At 37.6% G+C, this 11,860-nt stretch overlaps 1 protein-coding gene across 1 annotated transcript; it reads right to left on the bottom strand.

Annotated features, from left to right (window-relative positions):
* Window positions 1–8,874: 8,874 nt before the first annotated feature.
* On the bottom strand, window positions 8,875–9,357 carry LOC113349462. Its single transcript, XM_026593439.1, has one exon. It carries the CDS (start codon window positions 9,355–9,357, stop codon window positions 8,875–8,877), a length of 483 nt encoding a protein of 160 aa, XP_026449224.1.
* Window positions 9,358–11,860: the final 2,503 nt, after the last annotated feature.

Raw genomic sequence — 11,860 nt, forward strand, 5'->3', positions numbered from 1 at the left:
GTAAATAGGAGAGAGAAAATTTAGAGCAGTGGTTATTCTTGATTCCTTTATCTTTTCTTGTAAGATTGTTTAAAGATTCATCAATAAAATTAGGATTGTTAATCTAAAAATGAGTTGAATGTTAATGAAATCTTGTGAGGGGTGTAGTGTGGGATTTCCTGCAACTACAATCTCTCTCTACACCAACAGATCCATAGAAACACCATCATCATCAACAAGAGGAGCATCAAAAATTCGAAGGAAAGTTGAAGACGTTTTAGGTTTACAAGAAACAATACAGAAATAAGCGTATTTCAGATTCAAGTATAGCAACAAGACAAGGAGCATAATTTTTACAAGTTGAAGACTATTGTACGAGAGCGAATATTATCAAGATGAGAGTCAAGAAGTTTATGATATCGAGACATACAAGTTGTGAAGAATCGAGCGGTAAAGTACTTACACCGTGGCCTTTGTATTTTATTTTATCTTTATTTTTATTTGTTAATTTGTATTTTATTTTCTCTTGTCTAAAAAAAAGAGACAAGAGACAAGAGAAAAGTTTATTAGGTCCATCATTAGTTTTAATTTTTTTGTTTGTTTTTGTTTTTACTTTATTTATCTTGCATTTCAAAAAAAAATGAAAAAGAAAAGAGAAAAAAAAATCATTGCATCATATTTTGGTTTGTTTAGTTCGTTTTTGGTTTTGTATTCATTCAATAAAGCCAATGGAAGAAAAAATATGTGTAATGAAGTTTCAAGCAACAAGGAATTAGAGGAAAGAATCACATTGTCAAGATTCTACGAAGTTCAAGAGTTATCATCAAGAGTTGAAGACCGAAGACGAAGATGAAGACAAGGATTGAAGACCGAAGACGTTTCTATGGATGATGTGAGAGTGGTGCTAACTGCACGCCGAACGGATAACGAGGTAAGTAAGCATATTCCCATCTTCGTTAAGTGGTTGATTTCCTTTCTTAGAGATCGTCAGAAAAAGGGTTTTCAAAATGAATAAAAGATATGGCTTTTCAAAACAATTCGGAGGGTTTTTCCTTCCTACCATTCAAGGTGTCGCAGGATTCTCTCTTCACTCCTACCTGGACACATGTGTGACCCATAAAAAGTTGTTTATTATTGAGATCAATATCATAAAACCCTTTCTTGTGAGGCAGAGTCGAGACTTTTGATCACTCCGAACCCGAATTACTTTCGAGAAGGGATGGTTATTTCTCTCTCAACTTTTAAGGATGAGATTGTGTTCATTTATGTGTCTAACTTCTTATGACTAGTGTTCAGAATCTTTATGTCTTCTTAGCGCGTTGGATGCTATCATTACGGAGAACTAGTAAGTTGGAATTGTAGGTTTTGTGGGTATATCTCTAGTAAACCCTCATGTGAGTTGTATGTATCCTTTAAAATTGTTTTGTTTGATTTGCTCGAGGACTAGCAAAGTCTAAGTGTGGGAGAATTTGATAGATGTTGTAAAACACCTAATTTTATATCTAGTATTTATGCTTTCTTTGTTATTATCCTTGTGAATTGCATTTCTTATGTTTAGTTTTGAGTTTTATAGGTGTTTTGGAGTCGTTGGAGCAAAAAGAAGTGGAACTCGCTCAAATCTTGGATTTCTTCTTATCACCTTGAAGAGAACGGAAATACGAAGCCAGCGGGGAAGGAATGAGGTCACTACGACGTCATACAAGAAAGTTATGAGCCAAAGATTGATGAAGTTTGTCAGTTCCTTAAAAATGACAGGCTAAATGAAATATGGGCAGCCCTTATCCGGATTCTGGGTGTCTGTAGTAATTCTTGTTATTACACCCATGGATTTGAGAGAAAATGAATTCTCAATCATTATCCCCTTCAAACTCGAGAGAAACCCATGGCGGTTGTTAGAGACCGAGAAACAGTGAGATGAGAGCAGATTTTCTGTGGCTGTTGATTGAATCGATTGAGGAGATGCCGCTGCTCGTGATAGAACTGATCAGAGGGGTTATGGAAGGTTCTGAAGCCGGATCCAGTAAGAAAGAAGAAACAACAAGGAAATTGAATCAGAATTGTGAACTTGGGGTTATCTGAAAGTTAGGTCAGTTCTTGAGTTCGAGTTAGAAGGATGGAATTAAGGGATGTGAATCTGTTGATGATGAAGAATTTTGGGTTTCACTCGAAATTGAATCACAACAAGATAAAGTTGGAGATTTACCAGGGTTATGACTTCTGAAAGCGAAATTAGGGTTTTCTGGATCGAATTGGAGTAGTTCAGTGAAGGATAAAGTGGTGAAATTGAGCTGCAAAGCTACAGATTGTGTTGGAATGCTGATGGTCATGGGTTCAGTGTATGCAAGGGGTTGGAAGTTACAGGGACACTGATATGAAGTGGTTGTGCTGATGCAGAATGGATGAAGTTTCAGTTTCAGGTGATGTTGGAGGAGAAATGGTGATTACTGTTCAAGAGTGAGTTGCAGGTGCAGGTAAGATGGAGCTTTTTGATAAGGAACTGAAGTTGGCGGTATTGAAGCAGAAGAACAAATTGATGCTGCTGCTGTTTATGTGGTGTTGTGAAGCTGCAGGATTGATGCTGGTGCCATTGATTGCAGGTGGAGTTGTGAACTGATACTTGAGTCAGGTCTGAATTGCTAAGATAATACAACTGGAGATCTGTAATGGATGAAGTCTGAACTGGAGATGAGAATTGATGCTTGAGCAGTGGTGGTTGAGCTAGATTGAGTCTGAGATGCAATGGATGCAGTTGAGATGGTTGTGAGCAGTTCAGGAGCAGGGTAATGAAACTGTTGGTGCTGTTGTTAATGGATTGAACTGAATGGTTGATGATTTAAGTCTGATAATGGTTAATTGAAGCTGCGGACAAATGGGTATTGTCGAAATGGATTTTGTAGATGAATGTTAGGCTTATTTCAAACTGAATTTACAGGGAAGATGGAGGTGGTGCTAGAATTGGTTGAGAAGATTGGGTGCTAACTGAGATTGCAGGCATGTTACATTGCAGTCATAAATATGGTTGTTCTGGTGGGGTTCTACCAAGAATATGGAGCTGGTGGTGAGCTGAACAGTAAATGAATGAAGAAGACATTGGTGTTGTTGCTATAATGGAGGAGCTAACTTGTCATTGTTGCTGCTACTGAGATGGCTTGAGCTGTGGAAATAGACGAGTTGTAGTTGCAGGTGAACTAGGAATGTTCTGCAGCTTGTATCGAAGCTTGAGTTCTGGGTTGAGCTTGAACTGCAATGGAAAGAGGTGGTTGTGTCAGGTGGTGCTAAGACAATGAAGCTGCATAATATGGGTTTTCTGGCGATGGGATTGGTTTTTTGAAGGCAATAGCTGGGACTGAATTGCACGTGGCCTAAGGAAGATGCAACAATGGTAGTGATGTTGTCTGTTATGAGTCAAGCAAGGAATTGGTGGTGTTGTTGTTGGAATGCAGTGATAGATGCATGTTAGGTTGCAGGTTTTTGAGTATAGCAAGGATTACAGTCAAGAGCTAAATGTGCTGGGTGTTCTTTGAATGAGGCTGGTGCTATGAGTTGAGGTAATGCAGTGTTTGCAAGGCTGAGATAGTAGAGCTACAGTTATAGAAGTGGAGATGAGACTGGTCACTGGTTGTTTGATTCTGTGTGAGAATGGCTCTAGGCAATGATGAAGTTGTAGGAAGAAATTGAGTCAGTGCAGTTATGTTGCTATGGGTCGAAGCAGGCAGTGATGCACAACGATGGGTTTGTGACAAGGTGCAAGCTGGTGCTAATGGCCTAATTGTGTAGATGGTGGTTGCAGACTCAGGTTGAGGGTTGCTGCTGTTGTGAAATGAGCTGGAATTGGCAAGTTAGAGTGACAAATGAAGATTTCTGATGCTAAATAGATGACTGTAAGGAGCAGCTGTATATGAATGATCAAGTGGTGAATGATTGTGCATCACAATTCAGGCCTATGCAATGGTCTTGGCCAACACTAACTCAGACAAGTCAGCCCAGTTAGCTCACTTGACTAGCTGACTCGATTCTGACTCATGGGATCAGCTGATTTGAATCGGTCTTGACTCAGTGTGACTCACTGTGCTTGACCGTGTTGGCTGACTCGTTTGACCGGTGACCGGGTAGAGTTTGCCGGTCACCTGAGCTATTTTCCGGCCAATTTCCGACCGATGATACCAGTTTTCCGGCGATATATTTTTGGCAAGATTTTTACATGGGTTTTTCACACACATGGGCTTGGTGGACCACTTGGACCTTGGACTTTGGGCTTTGAAGAGACCTAGTTTTTGAAACAAGAAGAGCTACAAAAGGGAAAGTTTTCTACATGTTTATATCACGATTTTTTTTTTCTACTTGGAGTTTGGAGGAGAGCGAGACTAGGGTTTGCTTTCGTTTATTTTTCATCTTCTTCAATTTATTTTTGATTATGATTATGATGAACTCAAAAGCTATGAGTAATTAAATACTATTATTGGTTATGGGATAAAAGTTGATTTCTCAAGCATGATATTTAAATCAATGGATTAGTTTTGTCTCAACTTTATTGTTTATGATTCATGGTTTATATTGTTTTATGATTGGAATGCTAGTTTGGTTGAGTTTGGAATCAATTAGCTTAGTCTTCATCTCTATTGCTAGATTAGGGTTATTATACGAAAAAGTGATAATTCCTGATTACAAGTAGCATAAATGTGAGTAGTGCTTGTAGTGATATATCCTACTAGTCACATATGAATCATAACCTTTGTTAAAACGAATTAGTGCTGTTACACGTTTGTTTGCATTGATTAGTCTTATTTCATAGAACTTATTGCTCTTAGGGAGTTAAACTTAATTGTGCTTTTACACTTTAGGTTGCTTTCTAGGTAGATTTCACAATAACATCTTTTAATGTCGTTTGTGATAAAATCGGGAAATAAACGGGATACTCTTGCGATCAAGATATCCTAGGACTTTTGATAAATGAGAGATTAAAATTTCAATTCTAGTCATTGATGAAAATACATGTTTGTGAATGATACTATCCCGTGACCAATATCTTCTTCTTATTGATTACTTTCATATTTTATTGCTTGCAATTTATTTTTATTGCATTGATAAATAAAAATCCCCCTTTGGTTACTAAGAACTGAAATTTGATAACAAGAAAAGCCTCTCTGTGGGAACGAACTCCTTCTTACACATACTTCATTTAAATTTAGTTGAGTAAGAAAGTGAAATTATTTTTGACGCATACGACGGCGATCACATCACATCTATATAAACCCAACCAGTCAGTCTAACCTCTTTATCCCAAACTTGTGTTGTTCCATATTATATTCATGTTAGAATCACCACAGAAATGCCTGCCTTTTCACTTGCGGAGGATTATTCCCTGGTCCGATGCTATTGCAAAGTTTTAGATGAGGGAAATGTTTCATCGGGAAGGCGATGTTGGTGTCAAGTTACTGACGATTTTAATCGTACAAATGGCAATTATACCTATAGGGATCTCGAACCACTCCTACACCGGCTTACCATAGTAAAGAGGTATTGTAGTATCTTTAGGCAGTACGTTGTTCTTGCAAATGGTGATAAGGATATGGCAATGACCATGTATGAAGCGGAACAAATGCGTCCGTTTAAACACTCCGGCTCAAACGAATTATTTGGCACTGTCATATAAAACCGAATAACGTGGTTGTATTTTTAATAATTTTTTTTTGTTGTATTAGTTTAATCACAGGTTTTGTGGGTGTACCTCTATGTAATACCTCATAAGACACAACTCGTCCTCCAGGGTCACCTGAAGGTTTAAATTCTTGTTGCACGGGCTAAGTGTAACCGTGTTCCCTGCGAGAATGGCATATTTTAATATATTTGTCTTGTTTCTTTTTTCGATAACTTTTTTCAATAAATGTGTTAGATTTTTTTGCTTTAATAAAAATTTGTTTGCTTGTTATATATATTTCGATTTATCTTTGACTTGTAAACAGTTCCCTCCGCATAATTTATGGTGCAGTGTGCAATTGTGTTGTCACTACATTTATGGTGCAGTGTGACATTGTGTTGTCACAACAATGTATGGCCATCAATTTAATAATGAAGCTTATCCATGAGTTATATGTACTCATAATTCAGCCAACATTTATTGGTTTTCGGACAACACCAAACTATTTCCTATTCAACGTTATCTTGTGTTGTCGTTTTCCTTTCGTCTTTTCCTTCTATTATTGCTTTGCATGATGTCCATAAACAGGGGAATGACAACTTTATACATTTTCACCAGTAATCCTATCAGGTAGTAATGCTATATAAACCCAAACACTCAACCATAATTTCTCACCCCAAGTTTGTCCAGTTATATATATATATTTTTGCAATAACATTCACTGCAGTGGCATATTCAAATGAGGAAGATAATGACCACGTTAGAAGTTTTTGCAAAGTGTTAGATGTGGTCCTAATGGCAGGAATGAATCAGAGTAGTAGCCAATTCTGGAATCAGAGTTAGGGATGAGTTTGCTCTTGTCAATGGCAACCAGAACCATAGGCAGGTGCAATCTCTGATGCATCACATTACAATACTGAAGAAAAATTGTAAGTTATTCAAGCGTTGTATGTCTCTCGCAAATAGTGACCAAGTGGCAGCGCTATCCCTATATGAAGCAGAAATGAATCATCCTTTTAGAAATTTCGGCGCAAACGAATTATTTGATACTCGTGTTGAATAATAAATAATGTAATATGTCCTTTTTTTCCGGTTGTATTAGTTTAATCAAAGGTTTTGTGGATGTACCTCTAAGTAAGCCCTCACGAGACACAACTCGTCCTCTGGAGTCACCTGGGGTTTAAAGGATTGTTGTACGGGCTAAGTGCAACCGTGTTCCCAACGATAATGGCATATTTTAATAAATTTGTCGTTTTTCTTTTTACTGAATATTTTTTCGATAAATGTACTAGCCTTTTTAGCTCAAATTAATAGTACTTGATTTAGATCCTTATGGTGTAGTGAGCAATCGTGTTGTTAATTCGTTTTGTGTCACAAAACAGTAACATCAATAATTCATAAACCCTTATAAATAGGATCCTTATTTTCACAATAACACACATCCAACCAAGCCAGCCTTTTATCCGAGTTAGAGATTATACTCATCTTATCTCCCTTCTTTATTATTATTTTGGTGTTTTTTTTTTTGCCTTCTGAATGATGGTGAACTTTACAGAGCAAGAAGACTTAGCCTTGATTAGTTCGTGGGTCACCGTTGCACAACATGGAGATTACATAAATCTTTTAACTACCAATAGCGAGTTTTGGGGCCGAGTTATGGATGGATTTACAGAGACTGTACCAAACCACCAGAGAAATAGTAATTCCATTCAATGCAGGGTGTCCGTGATTAAAAGAGCAATCTGAACTTATGTAGCAAATCAAATAAATATATATCAGACAGAATCCCCTCGACTTAGTTGTGCAAACATCGTAAGTGATTATTATTTTTTCTTCCCTATATCTTTTGGGTGTTATCTCCGTGTCCACAGTAATTTGATATTTTGATATGTTGTTGCAGGAATACATTGCAAAACGAATGTATGAGCAAGAGAAAGGATACTGGTTTAAGTTCTACAACTGCTATTTAATTTTTAAGGCCAATTTACCGGAGTTCAACCTGGAGATAACACCAAGGCGTGATCCCCCCCCACCACCACCACGAAAAAAATTCGGATGAGTAGTTATATAAATTTAGGTTTTGGGGTATACCTCTAAGTAAACCCTCACGAGACTACAACTCGTCCTCTAGGGTCACCTAGGGGTTTAAAGGTTTTGTGGGTATACCTCTAAGTGCAGTCGCGTTACCGGCGACAATGATCTAGGGTTTATTAAAGTGTTACCTTGCAATGCTTTTGTTATTTGTACTTCAATCCATCTCCTTAGTTCCGCAAATTATAATAAATCAGTCAGTGCCTTAACAAACATGTTAAAACCATCTTTTGTAATTAATACTCCAACCCACATGTTACAAACATAATCCTACTGCACCCTAAATTAAAAGAAATACTGAAACAACAAAGACACCATACCATATTACATTAAAAAAACATCATAATAAAATCATGTTATTATTATCGATCCTCGAAAAAGTTCCCGTATTCCTCCGCTTCTTCCTTAGGAGGATATGTATCATTTTCAGGGTCAACGTCTTCTGAATCCATGTGGACGTCTACAGGGTTTTCTTGGAAACCAGCCCCATGAAGCTCCCAAATGTGCTTTGTCAGATCCAACCTCAACCTTTCCCATGTAATTGGGTCCGCAAGAACATTGACGGGCTTTATCAGATCACCAACCACTGGTTGAGTTGGTTGTTCCTCCCTTATTACCCAATCCTCTGCACGATACTCGTTCTCCACAACCGCGTTGTGCATTATCATGCATCCCCTCATTATTGACTTCATATATGATTTTTTCCAATAGATACAAGGATTATTTACGATAGCAAATTTGCGTTTCATAGTACCAAAAGCTCTTTCCACATCTTTCCTCTTTGCCTCTTGGTATGTGTAGAAAAGTTTTTTTATTTTCTACTTAGGGTCGCTTCTTTGTAAGCAGCCACGAGTACTTTATACCTTGGATATATACCATCATCCAAGTAATAACCGAGGGGCTATACCATTATTGACGTTGTCAAACACATCAGAATGGTTCAAAACATTTATATCATTGTTTGACCCAGGCTTTCCAAAATATCCATACCAAAACCATTTATCGAAAGATGCAAACGCCTCTAAGATGACCGTGGGTGCTCTCTTATGGTCCAAATAATATTGACCCGACCTGTACGCTGGGCAGGCCCTCCATTTCCAGTGGAGAAAATCAATACTTCCTATCATCCCAGGAAAACCCCGCGCAACATTCTCTCTCAACAACCTTTATGTATCATCATGTGAGGGCCTACGCATGTATCTATAGTTAAAACCAAACATCATGGCATCAAGAAACCTCTTCAGATACCTGTAGATGGTAGGCACACCCATTGCAGTATAATCTTCAATGTTATCCGGAGGAACTTCCTTGCACAAGCACTTCATGACAACAATCATTTTCGTGTGTGGTGAGTGACCCATAATTCCAGCAGCATCGAGACGTTGTTCGAACTCAGGGTGCATCTCTATAATTTTATTTAAGATACGAAGAAATAGTGGTCGATACATACCAAAACGACAATGGAATTTTTTCTTCCCGTAAACACATTTGAAATAGTCTTGCATCATTCTGGCATCGGCGGCGACACGGTCCCTATGTACTATTTCCCTAGATGTCACTTGAACCGACATAAGTTGATATAAATCATGAGCATTTTCTATAATTTGTTGATACGCTAATACGGCATCATCGTTGTCTGAGTCGTCCATTTCGTATTAGCTCTCGCTTTCATTCTCGTAAGTGTTCTGAAATAATCCATGGAGCATCGAAATTCGAACATCGAGGCTTTGATGATGAGAGTAGATTGATAATTGAAAGATGAAAAATTATAATTAAAAGATGGAACAATACTGAAATTGGGTGTGGTTTAAATGAAGTTATGTGCTCGATATTTATATGCATTGTGTACCTAAATGGATACCTTTAATTAAAATGGAGGAATGCATGACCGTCATATTCTTCCGTCCATTAAAAATCCAGTGGCTCATAAATGAGCGAGTTCCAGATACTCGCCAAGGCGAGGATAGGGGCATCGCTTTCTTCTGAGTCGTTAGATGATCAACGGGCGGAAAAATCTACCGGTCAGTAATGTTCGTATTTTTTAACCGAGGCAGGGATTCTCGCCAGGCGATGTCATGGAACTCGCTTTTATTTTTGGTCGTCTGATCTCAACGGGCAGAATCATCTTGCGGTTATTATCATCACACACCAACGACTCTATTGAAACTGAAAATCCTATATATACACGGTTGGTTTGTGAAGCAATTTTTCACACCAAACTCTACATCTTCAACTATCTATCTCCTGATACCTTTTATTTTTCTTCAAAAATGGTTAATTTCTCCACCAGAGAAGATGTTGCCCTAGCAAGAGCCATAGTTAGTATTACAAGAGATGGGATTGTCGGAAATCAACAAACGGGTAAGAGATTTTGGCATCGAATTATAGTAGAATACAAACAACAATTTACAATTCCAACCACACGAAGCCTAACTTCTCTACAACACCGAGCGGGTGTCCTTAAAAAGGAGGTTAAGTTGTATGTGAAAAAGTGGGGGTACAACAACCACACCCAATATTTCTCTTAGACATCTGTATGGACAAACTCCAATATACTTTCTAGAGAATCAACTAGACAGTCAGACTCAATCTAGATAAAAAGTATATCAAAGAGTTTATATCTCAATCTCTCGATTTGATATATACTCAAGCAAATAGAAATCTGCGAGTCTTTATCAAATACTAGAGAGATAACTTGGATGGTACCAAAGACCAATATCCAAGTGTCAATCAATTTAAATCAACAACCAAAAGGTCGGATATTCTAATTGATTGAACAACGCACAACTAGTATCACACAGAAGGTGTGGGGATTAGGTTTCCCAGTTGCTAGAGTTCTCCCTTATATAGTCTTTCAAATCAGGGTTTGCAATCAATGTTAGCTTGGTAACAAAGCATTCAATATTCACCGTTAGATGAAAACCTGATTAGATTCAAGCTAATATCTTTCAACCGTTAGATCGAAAACTAGCTTGTTACATACAAATGAAATGCACGTTTCTAGGCTTGTGTAACCATACCCAAACTTGTACATTTGTTGGTTCAACAGTAGTCAACCAAATGATTAGCTATATGATCACTTTCATATCATCCATATTCTTCTTCACCATAACTAGTTCAAATTAACTAGTTAGAGAGTTGTTCAATTGCAAGGAAACCTTATGTAACTACACAAGACATAATTGAAGCAAAAACGATTCGATTCACTCGAATCGGTTCATGAACTATATAGCCACGCTTTGCAATTTGCATTCCTTAGTTTATATAAGATTAAGTTCACAAACATCGTTTTTAGATATAACCTACTCAAGTTCGCGGAGTGAGTTCGCGGACTTAAGTTCCCGGACGGAGTTCACAAACTCCGACAGAATTTCTCGGGACGAGAACTTCCGCCAGTTCGCGGACTGAGTTCGCAGACTTGGCTCACGCCACCATTTCAGTTCTCTTGATCAACAAAGTTCGAAAACTTCGGTTCAAGGAATAAGGACTTATACATATATGTGTTTCCACAACAATGCTTATATCCTCCAATGGTTATATAATCTAAACTCTCATTTCAATTATTGAAACATTCTTAGAGGACGTCTATAGTTGTTATTCACAAACTATTTTTCGTCAAAGTAAGCAATTTTCAAAGTGATTGAAACTTGTCATGACTTTCGTCACTAGGTAAAGATGAACTTGGTTAAAGCGAAAGCTTACCAACACATATTTCGAGAAATAGATACGCGAGATAAACTCGGCTCGAAATAGCAAATGTGTATAATCTAAGTCTATATAGCAAAACGACTTTTGTCTCAAGATAGGAGATAAATAGACTTTTGAGTGATAGATAAGTTCAAGTCTCCACATACCTTTTAGTCGATGAAGATCCACCGGTTCCTTGAGTAGTCCTTCGTCTTGTATGATGATTTCTATGGAGTTCTTGAGCTCAACTACACTTTCTATCCTAGTCCGAGACCTTAGCTATAGTAGACTAGAAATCAAGACTTATAGTTTTTATCACTAACATTGACAAACATGATTGAGATAGCAACGCATGCGAGTTCGACCGAGCAATGCTCTAACAATCTCCCCCTTTGTCAATTTTAGTGACAAAACTATCAATACATATGGAATACAAAAAATAAATAAATTAACTTTTGTAGCTCC

The sequence above is a fragment of the Papaver somniferum genome, chromosome 1, assembly GCF_003573695.1.
Source record: "Papaver somniferum cultivar HN1 chromosome 1, ASM357369v1, whole genome shotgun sequence".
Lineage (NCBI taxonomy): Eukaryota > Viridiplantae > Streptophyta > Magnoliopsida > Ranunculales > Papaveraceae > Papaver > Papaver somniferum.

Excerpts from the sequence above, each read along its gene's own strand:
- LOC113349462 (XM_026593439.1), bottom strand. The coding sequence starts at position 9,357 with ATGGACGACTCAGACAACGATGATGCCGTATTAGCGTATCAACAAATT.